The sequence below is a fragment of the Pristiophorus japonicus genome, chromosome 5, assembly GCF_044704955.1.
Source record: "Pristiophorus japonicus isolate sPriJap1 chromosome 5, sPriJap1.hap1, whole genome shotgun sequence".
NCBI classification, from domain to species: Eukaryota; Metazoa; Chordata; class Chondrichthyes; family Pristiophoridae; genus Pristiophorus; species Pristiophorus japonicus.
The window spans coordinates 6155773-6183642 of NC_091981.1; the positions used below are offsets into that span (position 1 = coordinate 6155773).

At 41.2% G+C, this 27870-nt stretch overlaps 1 protein-coding gene across 2 annotated transcripts in view; it reads right to left on the reverse strand.

The window, feature by feature from the left end:
* The window catches only part of phlpp1 (PH domain and leucine rich repeat protein phosphatase 1), a 190741-nt gene that overhangs the window by 17532 nt on the left and 145339 nt on the right, over positions 1–27870 (reverse strand). Inside the window, exons 4-11 of one of the 2 annotated variants that reach the window (XM_070880332.1) lie at positions 17737–17903; positions 10495–10641; positions 10055–10285; positions 8412–8614; positions 5881–5941; positions 5176–5271; positions 1800–1955; positions 936–1136 (exon numbers count right to left, since the gene is read on the reverse strand). In XM_070880332.1, coding sequence (XP_070736433.1) covers positions 936–1136; positions 1800–1955; positions 5176–5271; positions 5881–5941; positions 8412–8614; positions 10055–10285; positions 10495–10641; positions 17737–17903 — 1262 coding nt within the window. The remainder of the gene's footprint in view (positions 1–935; positions 1137–1799; positions 1956–5175; positions 5272–5880; positions 5942–8411; positions 8615–10054; positions 10286–10494; positions 10642–17736; positions 17904–27870) is intronic. The other variant, XM_070880333.1, reaches the window with a different exon arrangement.

A 27870-nucleotide genomic window follows, 5' to 3' on the forward strand; every position in this document is an offset into this window, starting at 1 on the left:
CCACAGGAGTGTTATAAAGCAAAATCTGACACCGAGCCACATGAGGAGAAATTAGGGCAGATGACCAAAACCAAGTAGTGGGTTTTAAGGAGAGTCCTAAAGGAGGACAGAGGAGTTGAGAGGCTTCGGGAGGAAATTCCAGAGCTTCGGGCCTTGGTAGCTGATGGCAGGGCCACCAATGGTTGAGTAATTAAAATCAAAAATGTTCAAGGGGCCAGAATTAGAGGAGCACAGATATCTCAGGGGGTTGTAGGGCTGGAGGAAATTACAGATAGGGAGGGGCGAGGCCATGAAGGCATATTTGAAAACAAGGAGCAGTACAAGTGTAGGTGCTGTTCATTTCCAAAGGGTTGGGGGGGAAATTCATACTCACTCTCCCCTAATATCTGCCCCAAACCTACATCTGGTCAATTTGCTTTGGTCTAACAAGTAACCATTGCGAGATAGTCTGCAGCACATGACTGGGACAGTGAAAAAACAAACACTTTCATTGGCTGTATGGTTTAAATGAACCGGTTAATGTCCAGAAGTTTAACTTTGAAACTCTAATCAGATTTGTTATATTAACATAGAGTTGCTGTTTATTCTGCTGGTAGGAGATAGACAAATGTGTACAGAGCAAATGACACTCATCAACAGAACACTTACCGTCCGCCTATCCATTATCTCTAGCATCACTCAGTGATTTGCTTTCATAAGCCATTATGTGAGGCATAATGTCAAACTACCCTCTTGTTTACTTCAGTCAGTCATTGTGTTCGTGAAAATCATTCTGGTTCATAACTCGATGCAACAATATTTGACCAAAACCTTAGATATGTCCATACAACAACTACAGCTTTCGCCAACACAACTCTCAAAGGATAGAATCACACAGAGGGGGGGGGGGTTCTGTATGTGTGTTGTTTGGTAAGAGGATGGCTGGGCAATCTCACCTGGCTGGAAAGCTCTGGAGTCGGTTGTAGGCGAGATGTAGAACCTTAAGACAAGTGTGACCTGTGAGTAATGGCACACATTTATCGGTGAGATAATTATTTGTTAGGTACAGCTCCTGTAACACGCTGTGGCTTTCCTCAGACAGACAGGAGGGAGGAAGTATCTCCAGTTTATTTGCTGAAGCATTGAGACATCGCAAACTGTTGGGGAGAAAAAAAAAGTGCTTCCAATTAATCGTCAAATTTTAATGATTTAAATTTTTTGTAAAATTATCTGACTTAACCAACACTAAAAGTGCTGCAGTCGGTCACTGAATATGTAAATACTGAACTGATTGACCTATTTACCACACCGAAGTAACAATGAATATCAGCACGTTTTATAATGGCTTTGTAAATTAATTTTTGGATATTCATTTCTCTACAGTTGAAACAGTAGTGGGCAATACAGGCCTCCTGCAATGTATTTAGTAGTATGAGGTCTTAAATATTCAGGTCTTGGGCTTAATGTCACACTATCATTTAGAATTACACAAGAATTTAGTGATCACTTCAAAAAGTACTTAATTGGCTGTAAAGCACTTTGGGATGTCCGGTGGTCGTGAAAGGCGCGAGCCATTTTTTACCTGTGCTCAAGTCTCGATTTGAGCTTAAACCTACGACCTTCTGACTCAAAGGCAAGCGTGCTATCACTGCTCCAAGGCTTATGCTCAAAAATACTTCAGGATTCATTTAGAGTAGCTTCTGATCGTTGTTTCATTGCTGCTAAATACCCTAGTCCGTTACCATGGATACTAGCCTCCTGAAAATTGTCAGATGAAATAAAGTACAAGAATAATTTGTGGTAAGTTTAGTAGTTATTACCAGTCAGCTTTTAGGAAAAGGTTTGAGGGCAACTCAGTCAGGTGGTTGTGCTGGATGTCAATAACCTCTGCTTGTGTCCGCTCAAATCGTTGTGGAAGTCTCCGGAGCTGGTTGTGACCTGCCAGCAGTTTGCGTAAACTACCATTGCAGAACAGCCTGACAAAGCAAAAACACAATATTGAGCATCCCGAAAATATCAAGTTCAATTCTGATCAGTGAAGTGCTCAACTCTGTCAAAAGCAGTCAAGGAAAGAGACAAACTATAGGTACAGCAAACCCAACATATGCAAAAGGCAGTGCATGTACACCCTTGGTTCTTTTGTCTTGATCAATTACATCTGCAATAACACAATTACTGAATTTGCACTATTTCGTTACGTAGGCTGCAAAACTGAAGGCTAAAGGAACCGCAAACATTTTATACAATAATGCACAAAAAGCAGTTTTTTTTCCTGGATTTTCTATACAAAGCCATCTCTAAGAAAATTGGAGTGCCCTCTGTTGGGCAATCTCATTGGCTAGTATTATGAACTTTCAAATCTTTGTGACTCCTTTGAGCAAAGCTAATTGCCCTGTAGTGATCATATGACTGTTCTGTGTCATTTTCTAGTAAAATCATTGACTGCAGCTGATCATACAACCAGCAAGATTGTATTTACTGACAGAACTCCGGACCAATGCCAGTAAAGGCATGCCGACTGTGGAAGGCACTTGGCAGCGTTCTGTGCGGTCCACGCTAACCATGATTGTTTCTGTGGCAACTACTTCTTACTGGGTTTTTTGGCACCATGACCAGTGGGAAGCATATAAATAAAAAATCACATCCATCATTGATTTGTGCTAACCATTGCTCATCGATCTCTTGTACCTTTGGACTGTAACAATCAAGAATATCACAATAACAAACTGACAATGCACAGCAGTTTCAACTTTATAGGGCAATAAAAAAAAAATTCCTTTCAAAAATGTATTACTGTGGGCTATAAACAGAAGATAAATTGGGACGGGAATGTTCAATATGATCGTCCTATTGGCGCTTCAACATGTTGCTCTTCTGCATCACCGTTTATAAAATAAATACCACATCAAATCTGCAGCGATAAGATATGAAAAGGCTTTTCAAGGTGAAGTTTCTATTAAAAAAATCCTTAACCGAGTAAAACAAGCTTTTTCTATTGCAGTTTTCCTTCACGGCATGTAATTTAAATGGCGAGGACAGCAGTAGGATTAAGTATATATACGTTGCTACGTCACATCCTAAATACATGGATGTGATTTCAGTGAAAATTGTTCGTGTTTCATCTCTACAGGAAGCTCATTATCAATTTATAAAAATTGAAGATTGCCGTGCATCTGACACCTGGTCCCCACTCTGTTCAAACCCATATTGTTGAAAACCTTGGATCAACCCCTCTTGGTTAAGCTCTGGCCTTCCAACCATTCTCAGATTACAAACATAATTCCTTGAGGTCTAACTGTCCAATCAAATTCGAACTTTACTAACCATGAGCTAGTCAGTGGAATTTAATAGCAGATCACCAGGTCAACTGCATGAAGCATACTGATTAATTAGTAACTGAATGGTCTAAAAATACAGCATGAAATTGCCTCGGCCTTCTCTGATCTCTCCTTTCTTCGCCTAAATTCCTAGCTCTCTGCTCTGCCCGATTCCCGAATAAATTTCCAAATCCCCACATTTTGCAATTTCTCCGCATCTACCGCCTCGCTGAACTCATCTTGTCTAATGAAGCTGTTCCCTTAATCCCTTACCATATCAACTTGGCCTACTCAACAACATGCTCACTAATGTCTTCAACCTGTCTTTGGCCTCTTACAAAACTGTTATTACTATCCCCCCTCAAAAATGCCCAGCTCAACCCTTTATCCGCTCCAACTCCAATTGCTCCTATTATTCTCGCCTAAACTTCAATCTGGCTTCCATCTGACCAAAAGTCACCAACAATACCTTGTGCAACAGTGAGCATGGCTTGTTGCCTTTCATTATCCTCCTTCATCTCTCCATTACTTGAAACAGTATTGACCACTCCATCCTCCTGCAATGTCTCTTCTGGACAGTTTATCTGCATGGCCCTATACTCTCGTGGTTTTATTAATCGTTCATGGGATGTGGGAATCACTGGCACAGCCAGCATTTATTGCCCATCCCTAATTGCCCTCAAGGTGGTGGTGATGAGCTGCCTTCTTAAAAACAACAGAGTGTCTTGCTAGGCCATTTCAGAGGGCAGTTAAAAGTCAAAGTCAACCACATTACTGTGGGTCTGGGGTCACATATAGGCCAGACCGGTTAAGGACGGCAGATTTCCTTCTCGAAAGGACATTAGTGTATCAGATGGGTTTTTACGACAATCCAGTAGTTTCATGGTCACCATTACTGAAACTAGATTTTTATTCCAGATTTATTTGAATTCCCCAGTGAGATTTGAACTCTTGCCTTTGGATCATTAGTGCAGTAACATAACCACTATGCTACCATTCCCCTGGTTCTATTCATACTGGTCACAATTAGGACATAACACACCATCCAGTGGATTTTCCATGCATTTCTATAGTCATCTCCAGTGTACCCCAAGGCACCATCCTCGTTATTATTTATTCAGCTTATACATGCAGGCCGCTGGAAACCCTACTTTACCCCTCTGCCTTCTCCATTGAAAGGCTATTACTACACTGATGACCTGATATTGCGCATGGATGTTTGGAAATTTCCTCCAGCTAGCTATTGGCAAAACATCAGCCACCTTCTTTGGTTTCCACCAGCACCTACATGCCCCTGGTCTTGACTTCATGAACTTGTCCAGTAATCACCTCACGCCGAGGGGCTCGGAACATTGATCCCTTAGTAACATGGCCGATCTGCACGCTTTTATCACCTATGATGAATGAACTTTAATTTAAATATGCCTTGCATGCCCTTAGGAAATCCCAAAGCATTTTACAACCAATGGATTACTCTTGTAGTGCAAGTTCATTCACCATGGCATAAATAACTTGACCCAAACATAAAATGCCATCCCACATTTTAAAAGAAAATGCACTATAGAAATTAGTTATCCATGGCCACATTTCACCCAAAGAACAGCACATTTCAGCAGTTAAATCACTGGCCATTATATATTTTTGTTTCATGTTTTTGGTTTATTGACAAAACTCATCAAATAATTAGGTAGGTTGCTGTGGAAAAAATAATAAATCACGTGTTTTTTTTAAAATCAGCAGTTTACAGAAATCTCAATCCAAGCATAACATTTATTGACTAGCCAATGACAGGTTCTTACGGATCCATCTATATATTATATTGTTCAGTTGTTTTTAATGAATTTTCCCTTTGCTGTTGCCATACAAAACCAATACTTACTTTGCAGGTAGCTCACAGATCTGATTGTGGCTGATGTCCAAGGCCTCCAGCTTTTTACCTTCACACACCCATGCAGGTAAGCTCTCCAGTCTGTTTCTGCACAAGCAAAGCAATGCAAATACAGTAAGTAACAAATGATTAAAATACTGGCATTTATACCTTTAATAATGCCTCACTGGTTAACTGCGGTGTTGCTTTTCAGCAGTGCTCCAGTTTCCTTTGAAACTCTGATGCCACTGTGTAAGTGGAGCAGTCTAAACCTGCTCAAGCACAGTTGCACTCCAAGTTTTGGAGGCAGCCAGAGCACTTCTGTCTGTACGGTTCAATCTATTTACCAATGCAAGCCTACTCGCCCAGGGAAAAACATCAGACTAGGTTGAACTGGAGTTCATTCGCATTATATTAGCTCCAACCATTAAACCAGAGTTGATGCAGCATGAATGTGTTCAAATCCTCGTTTTTTTTTTAAAGTTTGAAGGAACTGCAACAAAAGAAATCAGTAGATCCTAATGCCATACGACTAAGTTTGGCACCAGACTTACTTTGACACTGCTGCAAATCCAAATGCACAAGCAGCATAAATGCAGCTTCTCTCCTACCCCTGGTCTCCTCCAAAAAACAAAATTTCCCTTTTACAGGCTGAACTGAATAGAAATATTTCCTAACTAACTTGACTTAAAGGCTATCCTGTTATAAATTACCTACCTTGATACATCCATTGAAGTGAGATTGTTGGGGACTGGATAAGCATCAATGTATACAAGTTCTGAAATTAAGAATAATTCAATTAGTTTTTTTTTAAAATTGGAAGATCCTTGTATGATATTTTCACATCCATTTTTTTTCTTGTGTTTTTATGTTTAAGGGTATGTTAACCATTTAATTTTCTCCTCTTCTGATCTTTCTGTACTATACACCTCCTGCAAATCATTCTCCCCCTCCAGGGTCCTGCAAACACCAGTCTGAACCAGGCCACTGAGAGGTGTGTAACAGCAGCTCAGTGATGAATATTCCTTTGGCTATCTCTTAAGTAATTGGTTGAAGGATTAGAGGGAAGTTGAGGAGAATTTGTTTCACCCAGAGGGTGGTGGGGGTCTGAAATTCACTGACAAAGGGTGGTAGGGGCAGAAACTCTCATTGCATTTAAAAAGTACTTGGATGTGTACTTGAAGTGCCGTAACCTACATGGCTATGGACCTAGAGCTGGAAAGTGGGATTAGGCTGGATAGCTCTTTTTCAGCTGGCACAGACACGATGGGCCGAATGGCCTCCTTGTGTGTCTTATTCTATGATTCGTCACGATTTGCTGCTGCTCATTATCTCCTTACAGCAGCATGGCTGGGCTCGGGAATTACAACACTCAATGTTACTTCTTGCTCGTGATCCAACACGCTGCACTGCTTTTTCCACAAATACATTATCAGTTCAACCCTAACTCATTTATCCAACTTGTGGCTTGCCCTTCCATGTTAGCAATTGGTTCGTGTCACCAAATTTCTCAAACAGACGCCAGATTAATTACTTTCGACTGCAATTATCCTCACTGTACTTTCCTCCATAGGGAATTATGGATTAGGTAAGATTTGATAAACAAAATTATGGGGGGGGGGGGGGGGAGACGGACAATTATAGATTTAAGCATGACTTATTTCCACAAAATTGATGCAAAAATAATGGAAAATTAAATGCAAAATGTCGCATTATTTTCTTTGATTATACTGCCTCATACCATCATCCATTTATTATGGCATCACTTCAAATCACTTAGCCACTTCATTTATACATGGGTTTCACCTTGTTTCATGTCACACCAGATCATTCTTTATGACACAATGGGGTAAACGTTACAACCGAGCCTTGCTCGATCAGAGAACTGATTAGAAAATTGGGCCTGGAGGTCAGTGCCTAATTCTCTGGCTATCAAAATTAATAACCAAAAAATGAGGAAGGCTGCAAATCAGGTGCAAAGACCGATTTGTAAAATTTACCCCAATGTTTCTAAATTGAAGCATAGATTAATGAGCCTGGTGTATTGCAAACTGATCCCTCTGTACACATACAATCTATTCACACTACCCTGCTCTCCATCCTTTTACATGCTGTAATTCTCTATTACTTATCTAATTACTATCTATTATTAATTTTCTATTTCTGATCTTCCTATTACTTATTGGTTCTCCTTACTCTCCTTACAAACACTTTGAACATGGGTTGTGAATTATTTTTATTTAATTCCTTTATGGCGAGACCAGCATTTATTGCCCATCCCTAAATGCCCTCGAGAAGGTGGTGAGGAGCTGCCTTCTTGAACCGTGTGGTGAAAGTACTCCCAACAGTGTTGTTAGGCAGGGAATTCCAGGATTTTGATCAAGGAATAGCGATATATTTCCAAGTCAGAATAGCAATCAGCAGCAGGTAAACTGGTTAGTTTTCTCCCACCCACTAAACCATGGGCACCCAGGCCAATTACAGCATTCATACTGCTTTCCTGGCAGAGATCGACTAACTTAGCTTAGAAAGGGCATTGAATACAACCCCTTTCTAGTCTATATGGCACAGCTACTCACTGAGCCAAATGGGTAAGCTCTCTTTAATTTCTTGACAGCCAAGATCAAGGTCCCAAAATTCAAGCTTGACCCCAAAGATTCGATATGCAGCCACACATCGCCCACTTATGAGGTTCTTTCATTCACATGGAAGTCCACCGTGACTCATCTGCATCTACATCTACAACATGAGCCAAGACATCTCTCATTAAATGCCTGCCATACCACGCTCACCAGCGAGTTATCCTCTACATTGCTCAGGTGCGTAGATCAGCAATTGTCAAGACACCAAAGTCAACCTTCAATATATTTTCCTCGGTTTGACTTAAGGATAATATTGTATTTTCACTCCAATTAATTTTTTTTTTTTTTAAAAAGTGTGAAGAAGGTAAAATGATCCTGTGGCCTTCCTGGTCAGTATGGTTTAGTACCACACCAAAAAAGCGCACTCATCAATGAAGTCGTTGGTAGAGCTATCTGTTCAATGTATTTCTGGAATTATGTTTTAGATAAGGTGGGGAAGAATATATTTGAAGTGGATCAAAATGAGACCGCTATTGAGATCCTACAAGTGCTGCAAAATACACAAGCCATCATTTTGTGCCCACAAAAAATACTCATGTAAGCTAAATTGAATGTCAAGTTTATATTTCATGTTTTTAAGTATAGCTCTAGGAAATATAAACATACCGTTTGAAGCAGCATAAAGATTCTTCAGAAAAAAGCCACTGATTTTAAGACTGGTCAGTTGGTTTCGTTCACAGTGTAAAACTTCAATATCCCCAAATACGGTGGCATCAAGGGTACTCAGTTTATTGTCACGTAGATCCAGATGTGTAACGTGTTGCAGGAAATCCATATCTGCTACATCCAACTTGCTGATGCGATTGAGTCTAAATTCAATTGGACAACAGATTATTGAAAAAAAAATAAACTTTCCAAAGAGAGTTTTGATTTGTCAGATGCTTATTCCTACATTTCAAACATGTTGCTTCATAAAAGACTACTTTTTAAACAAACCATAACAGGTAACAAGATTTAATGAATAAATATAGAAGAAAAATCATAAAATGAAGACAATTTAATGAGGAAGATTGAGCAAGTAACAGTGGATTCTACATTTAGAATTGCAATGAGATAAATTGAGAAGACTGCTATGAAGTGCAGAAGCAGTGTGATATAGAAAATGGCATGTGGTATAGGAAATGAGTCAATTTGTTTGGGCAAGGGCGTTCAAGCTTTTGCAGCTGGGGCCAAATGCAGGTGTGAAAACAAATAGGTGGGCTGTCTGTAACTGCTTGGAAATTGGAGCACCCATACACAAGAATGCAAGATCCCACCCGTACGTGCAAGAAAAGACGCTTAAAAGCCAAACCCTATTCACAAAAGACAAGCCCCATCCATATACAAAGCACGACCTCCATGCACAGAAAATGTGAGACACTCCATCCATTCTCATTCCCCCATCCTTTCCTCTAATCCTCTTCTTCCCAAAGCATGAAACCTTGGAAGCTTCTGGTCTTTAAGTTCCAGGTGTCTCAAAAGCTGGTCCCTGATTGGTTGAGATTCATCAATCAGGGAGCAGCCTCATCCAGTCTTCCAGACTTCCAGACTTGGGAGCTGCCGTCAAAATTGGTTTTGCACAAAATATCCCAAAGAAAGAAAGGAAGAAACAGCAAGGATTTTCATAGGCCAGATCCAAAGGAGCTTGCAGGATGCATTGGTCTTGAACACTCTGCTATTAGGGTACCTAGTTGTTACTGAATCAGCATGTTCCAAATGCAGCTTGTAATACGGTGTTGTTACTAGCAGCAACTAAGAGATATACTAAACCGTGCAACTAGTACAGAAAATCCCAGCATAAAGAGGACATGTTGAAAACAGATATTGTACAATCTTGTGAATGTTTCTGCAAAAAACTCCTCAGTGAAACAAATTAGAAATGTTTAGTCAGAAAAGCCTGAAGGATTAAATACTGGATCGTATCTGTAACACTTTCACACGTGAGGAGTCAACACTAATGTATATATAGGATCTCAAATAAAGTCACAAATCACTACATTTAATGTTAACAACTGAGAATAATACATGTTGAAATTCATTCATAAAAGCAACCTTTTGGCACATACAAAAAGCTATCAATGGAGACAGAAAGGTCTATGTTAACGCAATCTAGTGTTCAAACCAACATGTCAGATCACTCTACTGATTCGGATACATGCAGATACATTAGATGTTAGTTGCCTTTGTTTCACTCAGAATAGGAAAATAGATTTGTATTGTGACGAATCCTCTAAATTCATTAACCCAGTCGAATTTGCAAAAGAAACTACCTTAAATCCACTTGTTTGATGTGAGATATTCTGCACAAACTTTGCAGGCACAACGTCTCCAAGTAGTTGCCCGACATACAAAGTTTCTCCACAGCGGTCAGATTCTCCAGAACCACCGGAATGTTTCTGAATTCATTGAAGGAAAGGCCCAGGTAGCTCAGCTGCTGCAGGCTCCCCAGCTCCGGGGGCAGAGAACAGAGATAGTTGCCATCCAGTAAAAACGTCTGCAGGCTGAATTTCAAAATAAAGGAGGGGAGGGAAAAGGACAGCCATCAGTCTTTTTGTCCAGCGTCGAAGCTTATTTGGAAGCTCTTGCTTTGCAAGGTCTTTCTATTTCCCCCTTCAAGAGGAAGATGCTACACGCAATGTGAAACCAATTAATCATTATACCTGTACATAAAAACGTGTGTCAAATTTTTGCATTGGACCCCAGTACTTACCTATCCATGTTGCTAACTGCTGATGGGATAAATCGCAGGGCGTTACAGGAAAGGTTGAGTTCCGAAAGGTTTGGAATATCACAAACAGCAAGTGGAAATTCTCCCATGTGATTATTGGACAGATTTAAACTTTTCAGCTTCAAGAACCTGCAGCACAAATTTAAGACGACCCGGGAGGGGGGGGGGGGGTGGAAGGAAAGAGAGAAAATGTAAAATTGAAACAACAATTTGGCTTCACAGGTCATAGGTCAAACAGTATAGCACTGGGCTGAATATTACTTGGAACTTTTTTTTGACAGTTATTTTCAAGACTTTTCCTTTCCCTTAATTTTGGATCTCTATATACAATGCTCACCATTCCTCAGTTGAGGGGGCTGGCAGCTCACCTATTTCCAGCACCTCTGGGAGGTGGAAAGGGATGTGCACCACCTGTTCACTGATATCCCAGCATTTGAGACCCGGTTCTACATTATTCACTGTCTTTTCAAATAAGGCTCGTTGAAAATAGAAAATCAACTAATTATAGCAACTAAGGTACTTTGCAAACTGGGCCACTGCCAAACCATACTCAGGACTATATGACACAACTGTCATCCTACACACTGCGGCTTGGGCTTAGACACATCCAGATATACAGCTCGCGTGCTTACACTCTAGCCACAGCTTTGCGATTAATTTCTCAGTGGAACACTCTGCAAAAATTTATTTTTTGGTCTATTCATCACTTGAAGGTTATAAAAATTGCTTTTTACATTACATGCGTTTAGGTATTCAGCTTTTAATGAATTTTGTTTGATTTATTTCTATAAACAGCAGCTTCACAATTTCACAGTATTTGAAGGTTCAATGAAACATTCCCAATGCTGCTCGGTACAAATTAAGTTGGTGATGAAAGCAATTCTTTCGAGATATATCTATGTAGGAAACCGCATCATTACATTTGATGAAAAACATTTTTTTTTTTAAATCTCTACTGTAAATAGTGTAAAACGGCAGGAGAATATTGCAACTATATGAAAAACAATAAATCTATCCACCCATCTCAATCCAGGAAAGATTGATGTTCAGCCCTCCTGATGGGATGGTTGATTATAACACAGCTTGAGCAGTTATGGACAATCTTGAAGTCTGAAACTATTAACAGAAAACGAAAAACCATTTCTGAACAAAACTGCACTGAATCGATGAACCCATGGACAACCATGGAACAGCAGTATTACAGAAGCAAAGCAGTGGAGCCCTCACGTAAATATACAATGTGCAAAGTACGAACAGGATTCCGTCTCATCTCGGGAGCAACTGAGAAAATATATGATCCCACAATAAAGGATTGCAAAAACAGGTTAAGAGAATACACATTCCTATAAAATACCACAAAAATAGTCTTCATGTCAGCAGTATTTTAAAGAAAAAAAAACCTTTCTGCAATAAAGCATGGTTTACTGTGAAGTCAGTAAGATACAATAAGTCGCTCCTTAAAACCTACGTCTTTGACCAAGCTTTTGTTCGTCTGTCACAATATCTCTATGCAGTTCGGAGTCAAATTTTGCCTGATAATGTTTCTTGAAGCGTCTTGGGACGTTTTCAGTAGGTTAAAGGCACTATGTACAGTAAATGCAAGTTATTGTTTCTCAAAGGGGAAAATTATCAGTGTCTAACATTTCTGACTGAGTGAACCATATCTTATGGAGTTGCATTGTATTATTACATCTATTTAGTATTTTTCTTTTGAAGAAAATGACATTCATGTGATTGGGGACTTTTCAAACAATGTTAGGAAATGTGTATGTAGGGTTTATTCTACTAAGAATAAGCCCTTGTAGAAAACTTACAAAAGTTACATTGCACAGCCAGAACTCCACAGATGCAAACAGTTTTTTGTTTTGTTGTGATCAATGTTCCTTCAATTTCCAAATATAGGGTGTAATCAGTGAGGTTTCTAAACACAGTAATACATGGTGGTATGCTTAAAGTATTGAAAACATGAACATCGTCAGCAGCGAACTGATACGGTTTTACAGCATTTTAGACGGAGTGCAAAATAACATTTGAAAAAGTCACTGATAAATATTTCACAGCAGGTGAAATTGCTCAGCCTAAACATGGTGTTAGAGCAACATTCAGAAACAGCACCCCAGTGAAGAGAATATCAACTACAGTGGCTCTTCAATCACTTACTGCTTCATCCAGTTCAAGGTCCTCAACAGCAAACAGCAGAAAGTTTTCTCTTCCCTCGAACCATGCATGTCACAAAGCAAATTAACTTCCTTTCCCACCTCCACCTTACAATATCTGAAAACAGCCAGCACATAATTCTACACGGCTGATTTGGATAAGCCTTCACATACAACCTTTATAATGTGGAAAGCCATTTATATTTTGCTAACTGTGAATCTAAAGTTTTGACCCAGTTCTAAAGTGTACCTTTATATTACTTAAGTGTCAGGCCCCATCTGCCCGCTCAGGTGGAGGTAAGCGATCCCACTCAACTATTTTGAAGAGGAGCAGTGGAGTTCTCCCCGGTGTCCTGGGCCAATATTTATCCCTCAATCAACATGACTAAAACAGATTATCTGGTCAATATCACATTGCTGTTTGTGGGAACTTCCTGTGCACAAATTGGCTGCCGCATTTCCTGCATTACAAGTGGCTACACTTCAAAAAGTACTTCATTGGCTGTAAAGTGCTTTGGGACGTCCCGTGGTCCTGAAAGGCGCTATATAAATGCAAGCCTTCCTTTCTGACTGCAATAATCTGGAATACTTTTCTCTATTTGCTTGTGTTGTGATGTGGAGCAACGCAACATAATTCTGGCAACATCGGAGACTCCATTTGAATATAACAGCACAAGAGCACAACATTTAAAAAAGATAAATAAGTAACATTATATTTGAATTTAAAAAAAAACTAAAAACATATTCACTATGAGCTCTTTCAGGTTCAAAATTTCTAACAGTCTACACACTACCCCTAACCAAAATCACGTCAAAATATTTTGATCCATCTTTCTCACCCCCTCCTCAAAATAAATGAATGCTGAAATAAACCAATGCCAACATTGCAGAGACTCTTAATTATTGAACTTCTCAGCTTTCTTTTAATTTGTACTATGGCAAGAATTTTAAACGCTAGCTCCAAAATGTCTGTTTAGATAGGACGAGTAAATACGGGGAATTTACAGGAGAATGGAGCTTAGACTTTCAGTTTGATTGACCAGTGCAGTGAAAAAGTTGTGCTCAGTGATAAAGTCTACTGACACTCACTGTTTGGGGATCACACAAAGAATGGCCACTCGGATAGGGTACTGGAGGGTGCCTATGGAACAGTAACCCCAGCAAGGTGGTGCTTTCAGAAGAATATAATTAAAGAACTTGCATTTATATAGTGCCTTTCATGACTTTAGGACGTCCGAAAGTGCTTCACTGACAATGAAGGCAGTCCCTCGAAACGAGGATGACTTGCTTCCACGCCAAAAAAGGATGAGTTCACAGGTGTTTCAATGAAGGACCTAATATTCCAGATCCTGAACTACATCCTGAAGGATAGAAGATGCCTGTGCGTGGATTTTTTTTAAACGTGTGGTGGCCGTTGCACACCAGCCACCACACGGGGCTTGACAGAGCTAGGTCTTGATCCAGTGGCAAGGGTTATCCAAGACGACTGGAGACCTGCTCTGCTGCATGGACCTAGTGCACACATATATCGCAGACATAGTCACTGTTGAAATGTAGGGAAATGTAGTGGCCAATTTGCACACAGCAAGCTGCCACAAACAGCAATGAAATAAATGACTAGATCATCTGTTTTAGGTCATGTTTGAGGGATAAATATTGGCCAGGGCTCAGGGAAGAACTCCTCTGCTCTTCTTCGAAATAGTGCCGTGGGACTTTTAATGGCCACGAGAGGACAGACAGCACCTCGGTTTAACATCTCATACGAAAGACGGCAGTGCAACACTTCCTCAGTACTGCACTCAGCTGCCAGCCTAGATTATGTGCTCAAGTCTCAGGAGTGGGACTTTAACCCATGACCAGACTGCTGCCACTGAGCCACAGCTGATATCTATAAGGGACAAAGATGGTGTTTGGAAGGTGGAAAGGAAATTGGCAAAGAAAAATGTAGTTAAATCACATCTACCAATATAGTTTTCAGTGCAGGATACTATAAGCAGTGTCATTTTTTGGTAATTTGAGACCTTATAGTTATAAAAAAAAACTTTGTTATGCACCAAATTATGATAGAACTGTATAAAATATATATTAATAATTCTGATTAAGTTGAAAGATGATGCAAGGATGTAAAACGTGGCTTGTGAAAATCTAAGATCAAAATGCAATTGTCAAGCTTTGATCATAACTAGAGCAGGAGTACAATTGCTGTCAGTTCTGTGCTGAATTTATTCGTTGGTACATATCAGCCATAGTTGCATTTTTCAATGTTCTCCGTGTTGGGAATGAGGTGCTACTTTCCTAAAGCACAACTGCAATCTGCTTTCATGGAGGAAATTAATGAAGAGAACAGAAAGAGAGAGTCTTAAAACTAATTAAAATATCAGGATTATTGAATATAAAAGTCACTAATAGCCACCGTCATTAGAAGGGCCCGGGGCTAAATCAAAGCAGGCCAGAGAGCTTCCACTGAAAATAGTGAGCCCAACAGATTAAGATAAATGAGAAGAAATTCAGAGGAACAAAATCCCTTCAGCAAAAAAGTCAAAATAGCCTCTATCATGAAGTAAGTGTTACTAGTTGTGCGCCTGTGTGAAACAGCGCTCCAAAATGAAAATCTTCCCCTCCCCCAACTGACCTCAACCGATCGGTTAAGACTACATCACTAGCAGAATTGACTTATAAAGGAAAAATGCCAAAACATGACTGATGTACAGCAGAGTGAAGATTCTATCATATAATCAATCATTGGAATAACTGCATGACCCATCTGTTCGTCAAAGCCTGGATTTTTAATTTTCATCTCCGATCGTTTTCTCTTGTTCTTCCTCTCCCTCCTCCAAACCCCCAACCCTATTTCACACAAGAGCTATTCCTCCCTCTGGTTGCATTCAAGCATAACCCACTGAGCTGAAGTCACAAAGGTGGGTTCTTAGCAGAAGGGATGTGTGGGAGATTGTAAGGTACACACACTGGAGAAAGGGAGGATAGAAAATCATGGGCATCTCGGGCAACAAATTTAATATTTTCTATCATATTTTTAGAATCCAATACTTTTCCCACAGACTCAGGATAAGGGGTCGGTCATTTAAGACTGAGATGTGGAGGGATTTCTTCACTTAGAGGGTTGTGAATCTTTGCAATTCTCTACCCCAGAGGGCTGTGGGTGCTGAATTGTTGAGTATACTCAAGGGTGAAATAGATAGATTTATAGACTCCAGGGGAATCGAGGGATATGGGGATCGGGCGGGAAGATGGAGTTGATGTTGAAGATCAGCCGTGATCTTACTGACCGGCAGAGCAGGCTCCTCCGATGGCCTACTTCTGCTCCTAATTCTTGTGTTCATACAGAAACAAATACTGGGAATAGAAAATACTGCCCTTAGATATTTTTCTCTGATTGACAGTTTTTCTCCCTTCCTTGGTATTAATCCATTTCCTTTGCAAAGGAACTAGTGGGGTACCGCAAGGTTCTGTGCTGGGGCCCCAGCTGTTTACATTGTACATTAATGATTTAGACGAGGGGATTAAATGTAGTATCTCCAAATTTGCGGATGACAGTGTGAGCTGCGAGGAGGATGCTATGAGGCTGCAGAGCGACTTGGATAGGTTAGGTGAGTGGGCAAATGCATGGCAGATGAAGTATAATGTGGATAAATGTGAGGTTATCCACTTTGGTGGTAAAAACAGAGAGACAGACTATTATCTGAATGGTGACAGATTCGGAAAAGGGGAGGTGCAACGAGACCTGGGTGTCATGGTACATCAGTCATTGAAGGTCGGCATGCAGGTACAGCAGGCGGTTAAGAAAGCAAATAGCATGTTGGCCTTTATAGCAAGGGGATTTGAGTACAGGGGCAGGGAGGTGTTGCTACAGTTGTACAGGGCATTGGTGAGGCCACACCTGGAGTATTGTGTACAGTTTTGGTCTCCTAACCCGAGGAAGGACATTCTTGCTATTGAGGGAGTGCAGCGAAGGTTCACCAGACTGATTCCCGGGATGGCGGGACTGACCTATCAAGAAAGACTGGATCAACTGGGCTTGTATTCACTGGAGTTCAGAAGAATGAGAGGGGACCTCATAGAAACGTTTAAAATTCTGACGGGGTTAGACAGGTTAGATGCAGGAAGAATGTTCCCAATGTTGGGGAAGTCCAGAACCAGGGGACACAGTATAAGGATAAGGGGTAAGCCATTTAGGACCGAGATGAGGAGAAACTTCTTCACCCAGAGAGTGGTGAACCTGTGGAATTCTCTGCCACAGAAAGTTGTTGAGGCCAATTCACTAAATATATTCAAAAAGGAGTTAGATGAAGTCCTTACTACTCGGGGGATCAAGTGGTATGGCGAGAAAGCAGGAATGGGGTACTGAAGTTGCATGTTCAGCCATGAACTCATTGAATGGCGGTGCAGGCTAGAAGGGCCGAATGGCCTACTCCTGCACCTATTTTCTATGTTTCTATGTATAGAGTGAACCAGAGCTAACAATTTTTGGGGGCAATTTTTGTTGCATGTCCCTGTTCAGAGTTCAAATTCTGACTTACTCACGGGGTGCATAGTTAAGGCACTATGTGCAAGTGAAAATGTTGCATTTAAAAGGAGGTGCTGAGCATATCTGCAATGAGACAATTCATTGCAACACTTTGGACTGCCCTGGGAGTGGCTGCAGAGCCACCTCAATGTTCTGCCAGCAGGGTACTGCTGCTTCTTCTGCTGGTGCAGAACTTTGATGACGGTCAGCCTAAGTCAGCTCCTGCAAAGCACCAGGTCCCCACTGCGGTGAATGGTGTTACTCCTGGATACGCACAGCCTCTTCCTGTAAGATACATCATTGGAGAAGCGGAGGAGGGCATGGTGCTCCGACATTTGTCGGACAGCTAAATTAAGAATGTTTTTAAAATCATTTTTATAATTATACACTTCACCATTGAGATAGGTGGAGTATTTTGAATCAGAAGCACTCCATCTAGACTTTCCATCCCTTTTAAACACAATACTTAAATATTCAAAATGATGATGGTTTAAAATATTAACAAGGCCATTCAAAGACATTTTAAAAAAACAAAATGGTTACCTTTGAAGGTCACTCAGGCCTCCATTTACTCCAGGCCCTGGAGTCTGCTTGAGAAAATTCTGTTTGAGGTTCAGGTGAGTTAGGTCCTGGCTATAGAAGAGGTTACTTGGGAGATTCTCCAAGCTGCAGCACGATAAATCCACCGAGCTAATTCGCTGGGACACAATCTGAAAGAGAACAATATGCGTGTAAGGTTCTCCATTTTTAAATCACACTTCTCTGACCCAACACGTGGCACCTTCTGAAATCAAATGCTGTAGGAAAATCCACAGCAGATAGATCTTTTAAAACAGAGTCTAGATATTATGCTAGGGAGCAATCAATAGAAAAAAAGGACTTAACACTGGACTTTATGAAACAAGAAAGAATGACAAATTTGATATGCATACAGGGTAGATGTGCACGCATTAAAGAAAAGATTTAACAACTGCATCAGCCATTCATTGCTGTGGGGAGCTTTAATAATTAAACTCTTGCTGTACTGATTCTTGAAAACAAAGAGTATTAGGATGTATTGCTAGGACGATCCAATATAATGACAAAAAGAAAAATACCCTCCTTGTATGAGACATTGGTTAGACTTCAACTAGAATACTTTGCCTAGTTTTGGACTCCTCAGTGGGAAAGGTTTGGGGAGGGAGGGGCTTAACACTGGATTGATATCCAGCGAGTTACCACAAAAGGCTTTAAGCATTGTAATTGAGTATTTTAACATAATGAAGGGACTAGATTATGTCCATGTGGATAGACTATTTGAATTAAATAGCTTAGAAAGAAGCAGGGGTCATGCGTATAAGCTACACAAGCATAGAACTGGTTTGGATCACAGGTGGGTTTTCTTTTCAGAGATCCATCAAATTTGGAACTAGTTATCAGCTTGTGCAGTGAGTGTAGATTCAATGCAAGCATTCAGAAGGAGCTGGATGAGTTCCTGGTTGTAGGTGATATCACTGCATACAAAAAGATAGGTGGGGTATTGGGTACATGTCTGGTAATTAATGTGACTATGAGGACCGCTGGTTAAGCCGCAAAAGAGCCCGCAAATATGGCGCTTACCGCCCCTGTGTTACGCCCAACTATTGGTCGCAACGGGACCCATTTTCAGCCTCCCATTTTTTTGGTTCTTCCAGAAGATGGAAGGCCGGTACATGGGAATGAGATCCGACAAAAACTGGGATGAGGATATAGAGCTGATGACCTTTACTTGTTGCTGGTACATAACAAAAATCTGTCTTGGCAGTCAGTCTGTCAATTTTTTTCTCTCTCACTGGTTGAGTGATGAAATCTTGGGGGAAATGTTATCAGTGAGCAGGTGGGAGTGGGTTTTGGGAGGTGGTTTAAATGGCCCAAAAGTGCAAGTGTGTCAAGAAGCTGGCAGCAACCTGCCGTCTTCTTGGTTTTACTGAGGCGGGACAAGGACTGGCCAGCCAACCTGCTTCCAGAAGGCAGCTTGGCATTTTAAATATGTTCACGAGGCTGGCAGCCTCGGATTTAACCTTTGTAGGTTTTACTGTGGCCGGCCGGTTTTGGGAAACCTGGCAGCTCCAGCAAGGCGAGGGAGCACTCTTTGTGGGCCAGGAGAAGGAGTGCTTCCTTCCGGCTCCCCAAGCTCCTCCACCATCAGCCCGCCCCCCCCAGTGATCGGACCCCACCTGGGCCTGCAGCCTCCAATGTATTTGCTTCATGGCTTCTTTGCTTAAGAAATCAGAGCAATACATTGCCATTAAGAACTAGTTGGTTTACTAACATCAGCATCTCCTGGACAACCGAAGCAGCATAAGCCTGGAGCAGCTGGAGGGAGATTTAAACATCAGCGTCTCCCTGACAACTGAGGCAGCCAGAGTCTGGAGCAGCTGGAGGGAGAGTTAAACATCAGTGTCTCCCTGACAATGGAGGCAGCTCGAGTCTGGAGCAGCTGGAGGGAGATTTAGACATCAGCATCTCCCTGACAACAGAGGCAGCTCGAGCCTGGAGCAGCTGGAGGGAGATTTAAACATCAACGTCTCCCTGACAACGGAGGCAGCTCGAGCCTGAAGCTATTACTGGTCCTATCAAGGGGACAAAAGGAGAAATAAAACATAATAAAAATTTGACATCACAAGGATGGGGGACAGTGATTGGTTCTTCCAGATTAATTGAATCACTGGACAGGGAAAGAAAGCTAATAACTGATTTAATTTGATTCAATTGCTGATTTTCTCATTTTAATTTAATTTGTAATTATGGTATATATTATTTAATTTTAATTATAATTAATCTTTATATACTGATTTTACTATTGCATACTCCTTATTGTATTGTTTTAAAAAAAAATTCACATTACATTATAAAGTTTTTACGCCTGTGTCTATCTGCGTGCTTATTTTGGCTGCTGCTTCAGACCCCAGCCTTTAACCTCTTCTTACATTTCCTTCCCATGTTTTTTCTCTCTCTCCCTCAATGGTCAATATCTAGATTAATATTGTTGTGAAGCGCCTTGGGACGTTTTACTATGTTAAAGACACTATATAAATAAAACAGTTATTATTATTAACAAAGGTTTAACAATCACACGACACGTGCATCCACTAGGTTAACAACTGCATACCTCATTGTGGATGAACCAAATCTAAGTGACTGGAGTTTTACTGAGTCTTATGAACATCACGTGACTGGCTAAGCCACTCACAATGCAACAGCTCTACAAATATTTTAGATAGAACTTTTAAATCAAATGATCCCTTTTTGTAAGGGCACTAGAACCCATAAATCCAAATTAACTTGGGAACTTTATCAAATTAAATTAAAATCCTGTTGCAACAGCGCTACAACTATTTTTGTTGTATCTGTAAAAAAAAATCTAAATCATATGCCCCCTTATTAAAGGGGCACTAAAACAAATTAAACTTTAAACTTTAAATGGTCAAATTAAAATTTGGTTGCCGGTGGGTCCCTCCGGCGCCCATCTCTTGCAAAAGCTCTACAAAGCTGTGAGCATCCTCACAGGTGCATACATTACAGCCTCCTCTCTGCCCAACTGGAAGCCAAGCCTATCAATCATGCAAGACACATGCTTTGGAGTTCAATCTCCATAGCATGTGGGGAAACTCAGACTTCCGGGTTTCGTGCCGCTATCAAAACTGCTCCCCACATCCTGGATCCCAGCGTGTCGGGAAGTAAAAATTCCCTTCGTCTTTTTTTCTCCAAATTTTTCTTTATTTTTTTAGTTACCTTTGCTTTTAGAAACAATAGCAGACAGAGGGGCCAGAATTAAAGAAGAGAAAAGAAAAGTAAAAAGAAACAAGGAAACAGGCAAGTAAGCAGAGGGGGAAAAAAGTGAAGGAAAAAAGTAAAGTGGAGAAAAATAGTGTACAGGAGTCCATTTCTGATGATTGAACTCCCAACTTTACTCCAGCAATGCTTTAACTCAGGGAATAGGGTGAGGGAGGGAGATTTTTTTTTAAAAAGAGATGGGGAAGCTATTTTGGATATTAAGGGAATCAAAGGATATGGAAACAGTACAGGAAAGTGGACTTGAAGTAGACAATCAGCCATGATCTTATTGAATGGCGGCGCAAGCTTGAGGGGCCAAATGGCCTACTCCTGCTCCTAATTATTATGTTCTTATAAGACATTGCTGCTGTGGGAGAAGGTGCTGAGGGAGACTTAGACGAGGGAAAAATAATTCAAAGTTTCTGCTCATGAAGTCTGTTTCAATGCTGTCATGTCTCTGATCTGTTCGCTGTGAAAGGAATTATCTGCAGCTTATGTCATCTTGTCACAGTTGTAACTTTAATCTGGGGACAAGTTTTCTTCTTAGATTATTTTCTTTGAAGAAATCCTTGATGCCAAAGTCACTGACAGCTTCTTCCCACTGACAAACAGAAGCCTCACACTGACATTTAGAATTAAGAACGCAAGAATTTGGAACAGGAGTAGGCCATACGGATCCTTAAACCTGCTTCGCCATTCATTAAGATCACGGCTGATCTTCAACCTCAACTCCACTTTCCTGCCCGATCCCCATATCCCTTGATTCCCCTAGAGTCCAAAAATCTATCTAACTTAGCCTTGAATATACTCAACGACTCAGCATCCACAGCTCTCTGAGGCAGAGAATTCCAAAGATTCAAAACCCTCTGAGTGAAGAAATTCCTCCTCATCTCAGTCTTAAATGGCCAACCTCTTATCCTGAGACTGTGACCCCTGGGTCTAGACTCTCTAGCCAAGGGAAACAACCTCTCAGCATCTACCCTGTCAATCCCCCTCAGAATCTTATGTTTCAATGAAATCTCCTCTCGTTCTTTTAAACTCCAGAGAGTATAGGTCCAATCTACTCAATCTCTCCTCATAGGACAACCCTCTCATCCCAGGGATCAATCTAGTGAACCTTTGTTGCACCGCCTTTAAGGCAAGTATATCCTTTCTCAGATAAGGAGGCCAAAACTGTGCACAATATTTCAGGTGTAGTCTCACTGAAGCCCTGTACAATTGTAGTAAGACTTCCTTACTCTTGTACTCCAACTCCCTTGCAATAAAGGCCATCATGCCATTTACCTTCTGAATAGCTAGCTGTACCTGCATGCTAACTTTGTTTTTCCTGTACGAGGACACCTAAATCTCTCTGAACACCAACATGCAATAGTTTCTCACCATTTAAAAAATATTCTGTTTTTCTATTCTTCCTACCAAGTGAATAACCTCACATTATACTCCACCTGCCACCTTATTGCCCACTCAATTCTGGACTTTCATTCAATGCCTCGCCGAGCCCTTGTGCTTTCTTCTGTCGGATAAAGTCCATAATGGCCTTGCCTCTTTACCACTCTCATAAGCCACAGAAGGAGCATTGCATTCAGAATGGATATTCACAGCTTCCTCCCGATTCCTTTGAGAAATTTCACTGCACATTTTGTCTATTTTGGCCCCTCCGGCTACAAACTGCGACATTCTTTTGTTATCCATTGTTCTTCAGTCTCTTACAAATGTCTCTAACCTCATCTCAAGGAGCATTATTTTCTCTTCCTTTTGTATTCCATGGGTGGAATAGATGAAAGCAACACAAGCATGACGACTAAGAGGAAGAATACAAGTGACTTTCTATTGCTAGCAGATAAGCCCCAGTGAGGTGGTGTGTGTCTGGCAAGGCAGCATTCAAAATATAGACAGTCTTTCTTCAGTATGCTGGGGCTTGGTAATAACTTTATGACCAAATTGCATTTGCTAATGAGCAAATTTTCAGTTTATCGACAAAGAGACTGACGCTTCTGATGCAGCACAAATGACAGATCTAAACTGGTACCTTCCAATCAGTTTGGGAGAGCAATTCTGGTAAGGATTCCTTTTATTTGATTTCACCCTTTGACGTTAGGGTGACTGGTTGTGGAAGTAAGAAAATGGCTTTTTAAGAACAGCTCAAACTTTCCCCGATGGCCTACTGAGTTTATTCATGGAGTACAAGAGCCAAACAGACCCAAAAAAGGTCTCCTTGGTTTGATCTGTTAGCAGTAGAATGACAGATCTCAAATCTCCTAGTTTAGCTACGATAAAATGATCCAGTGATGAAAGTACACACGTGTGGACGTTAGGTTAAGACATGATTGTGGTTAACTGCAATACCCTCCACAGTCAAATACTTACAGACCCTCATTATCCAAACTCACACATGAATAATAGCCACGTTGGTGAAATACCAGAGGATATTTGGTACCCATGGACTTATACTTTGAGGAGAAAAGAAAATCTGCTAATAAAAAATTGGTCAAATCTCACCCTGATGATCCAGTGGACAAATACACCACATGATGTGATACACTGGCCAAAAAAAAAGTTATACATTCTATTCTTGGACTGTTATGATTAGTGGATCTCAGGGCAGCCTCTGGGATATAAAAACTGACTGCAGCCTCTGGAAGTCTAGGGGGCATGGTTGGGAAATCAGCCAGGGTTCCTGCCCCAAATCACTAGCCAGTTACCCTGGCTGAAAGCGCATCTGTAGATGTTGAGTGAGAACACGAACAAGTTCAGCTGTGAAATACTCCCTTGGTGGATAAATGCACCAGTAATGGAATAGCCTGTGGAGGTTGAAAAATGAGGAACTGTTATTTAGACAAGTTACCCACAGGCTTGCTGGTGCCCATGGCATCGAGTTGCACGAGTCACCATCTAAGCAAGAGGACGGGAGAAATGGCGAACAAAAAAGAAATGCCAAACCTGCACGTATGCAGGGCCAATGTCCCCTGTAACTTTAGGAAGGCCTATTTAACGGGCTGCGCAGCCCATTCAAAATATCGCGCATGTGCATTTTTTTCTATTTAAAAGCCGGCTGCGCGGGACCCCGGTGCACTGCACGGCCAAGTAACTTAAAGGAAACATTGGGCAGGACTGATTTACATTCCAGTCAATGCTCCCTTTCAACAGACTCTTGATGTCAGACTTGGAGATTTCTCTCTTTTGCCTCTCCCAAGAAAGCATCACGACCATCACACTGAAAAGGTTAGTGAGACTGGTGCTGTGGAACGACAAAAATGTTTAAGAAAAGCCAAGGATTCAAGAGATTATAAATTCATGGATTAGTATGGATTTATTTTAGATTGAGAGAATACTTTAAGGACGTCAGTCAGATATGGAATGTGAAACCCAAAACGGAAAAAATAAATTTACAATTATCTGTGGGATCCATCAGTTTTAGTCTTTCCAGATAATAAAATAGCCAGTTCCTGACCACAGACTGTACGTTTTTAAAATCTACTGATGATTTGCATACTCAAATGGTTGCTTTGCCCCAACTGCAAAACGTGCTTCGTAAAAAAGTGAATAGATTCGGAATTTTATTTGACAATAATTACGAGAAATCTCTATCAATACAATGTTATGAATTTGTGGGATTTTTTACAAAAAGAACATAAGAACATCGAAATAGGAGCAGGAGTAGGTCATTTCACCCCTCGAATCTGCTCTGCCATTCAATAAGATCATGGCTGATCTGATCTTGGCCTCAGCTCCACTTCCCTGCCCGCTCCCCATAACCCTCGACTCCCTTATCATTCAAAAATCTGTCGATCTCCACCTTAAATATATTCAATGACTTAGCCTCTACAGCTCTCTGGGGTAGAGAATTCCAAATAAAAAGGAGGTAGAATTCAGAATTACAACTCTATTGCAGTAATAAATGAGCAACTTGAATAAACCACTTGCTGTGCTTCGAAGGATCCTTTAGTGTGTGTTTTTTTTAGCTGTACAAACAAGGTCCAACCTGCAATGAATGGAAATGCACCAGGTAGACCTCTGTTTTGGAATGAACTGAAGAACAAGGCAACATTGGAAAAACAGAACAAAGACACAATATGTAGACTGTTGCTATTAAATTAAATCAAGAGCAACGTATTTGTTGTACTGCCTAACCGCTTAAAACGGAGACGCAATTAAATGTTTCATTAGCATTTCCTGCAACTGATGCTTACTAACATGGGGGGGCGGGAAGAGGAGGAAAGAGTCGATTTGAAAGCATGGCGAATTTTTCTATTTGCTTCTCTCTCTTCAAATGATTCCTCCGAGCATAGTCTGCCAATTTAGTGCTTTAGTCCAGAACAAGCTGAATTCTCTCAAACCAGACTTCAAATAATACCCTTCATGAAATATAAATAGATAAAAGGATCACTGCTTAAGAACTTCATCACAATTAAATCTTTGCAGACCAGAGTTTTTGGGTTCAGTCAAAACAAACAATATGACGACTCAACCAAAACCATTCTAGCACTTCAGAACAATGCAAGCTTTTTACGGTTTTTTGAGGGAACAAATCCAAATTGATCCGAGGCACAGAAACACACCATAATATTTCTTCTCCCCATCACTTCTGAAACTTTGGACTTGTATAGTCCCGCAAGTGCAGCCTGTCTTTTGGCACTTCACCCACGTATGCATCAGCTTAATCTGTGAGCGTTTACAGACTGGTTGACAACAGACATCAGAGAACAGTCTAATCTTATTCTCACTGTCATTTATACATACACATTAGCACAGGCCGCTGGATAGTAATCAGCAGCAGGACCCCTGGCTGAATTTTCTCCTCCATTTTTCAAGGTGCTGCAGTCATTTGTAAGTCCACTATGTTCGCTGGAGTGGAACTAAATTACAGAACCAGTGGGAAGCTGTTCAACCTTGACCGTCTCCAGGCCAGGTCCAAGACCACTCCAACCTCTGTCGTCGAGCTACAGTACACGGACGATGCCTGCATCTGTGCACACACAGAGGCTGAACTCCAGGACACAGTCGATGTATTTACCAAGGCGTATGAAAGCATGGGCCTTGCGCTAAACATTAGAAAGACAAAGGTCCTCCACCAGCCTGTCCTTGCCGCACAGCACTGCCCCCCAAACATCAAGATCCACGGCGTGGCCCTGGACCACTTCCCCTATCAACAAGAGCAGGCATTGATGATGAGCTCCAACACCGCCTCCAGTGCAGCCTTCGGCCGCCTGAGGAAGTGTGTTTGAAGATCAATCCCTCAAAACTGTCACCAAGCTCATGGTCTACAGGGCCATAGTAATACCCGCACTACTGTATGGCTCAGAGACGTGGACCATGTACAGTAGACACCAAGTCGCTGGAGAAATACCACCAGCGATGTCTCCGCAAGATCCTGCAAATCCCCTGGAGGACAGACGCACAAACATTAGCATCCTTGTCCAGGCCAACATCCCCAGCATTGAAGCACTGACCACACTTGATCAGCTCCGCTGGGCAGGCCACATAGTTCGCATGCCAGACACGAGATTCCCAAAGCAAGCGCTCTACTCGGAACTCGTCCACGGCAAACAAGCCAAAGGCGGACAGAGGAAATGTTACAAGGGCACCCTCAAAACTTCCCTGATAAAGTGCGACATCCCCACTGACTCCTTGGCCATAGACCACCCTAAGTGGAGGAAGTGCATTCGGGAGGGCGCTGAGCTCCTTGAGTATTGTCGCCGAGAGCATGCAGAAATCAAGCGCGGGCAGTGGAAGGAGTGTGCGGCAAACCAGGCTCCCTGCCCACCCTTTCCCTCAACGATTATCTGTCCTACCTGTGACAGAGACTGTGGTTCTCGTATTGGACTGTACAGCTACCTAAGAACTCATGCTAAGAGTGGAAGCAAGCCTTCCTCGATTCCGAGGGACTGCCTATGATGTTGATGATGACTTCTGTTCTGGTGGAGATCAGCTAACAAAGCATTGATCAAGGATTAAACGTTAAGTTACATTGTGCCGTTAACAACTGAGCCATCACAGATCACCAAAATAATTACAGAATTTTTTCTCATTAGATAACAAAATTGTTTTTTCTATCTTTTTTTCTCCTCATATGCCACTGATATCGCCTCCCCACACACAAGCATCTTGTTTCAGGTGAGGAGAGTGCGATACTTTCTGGGTCACGAGCCTTGCCATGATCATCTGTCACCAGCTGTAAAACGGAACAAATCTCCTTTCAACTGGCACATTGTCCAGGAGCAGGTCTGAGAAACAGTTAACTGGACTGAGCATATCTTAGCAAACAGATAGCTCAGTGGCTTGAACCCGTGATCAATGCTCGCTACTGAACAGTTTAATGAACACTTTAAATTCTCTTAAATTTTCGGCACTGAGTTTATCAGGAAAGCACGGAATCAGAAAACAAAAACACAAATAAGCAGGAAAGGATAATAACTGGGTGTCATTCAATTATAAAAAGAGTTTTGCAATACAGACCACTAGAACACTGCAGATTTGAGATTTCCATTCTAAGGAACTGCAAGCAATTACATATCAGATAGTGTGGGGGAAAAGATAAAATATATACATATATATGCATATAGATAAATAATCTAGTCAAAACAAAGGGTCATAAAAGATTTAGTATCCCAAATCATTTAGCAAAATGGTTTTCTACACATAGATGCAATCTCACACACAGAATCTATTATTGTGCTGTGTTACCTAATGATTAAGTTGCTAACAATTAGCTGAGTGGCTGTGTTGACAATTTGAATGAACCGTCAAAAAACCACTAGGCGATGACGAGGATATCAACTGTATCCACAAGCAGCTGGATAAGCTGCATATTTTCTGTTCTAGGGTCTCCCGTTCAGCATTTACCGTTAGAAAATACTGTCATCCTACTAGAATAGTAATCAA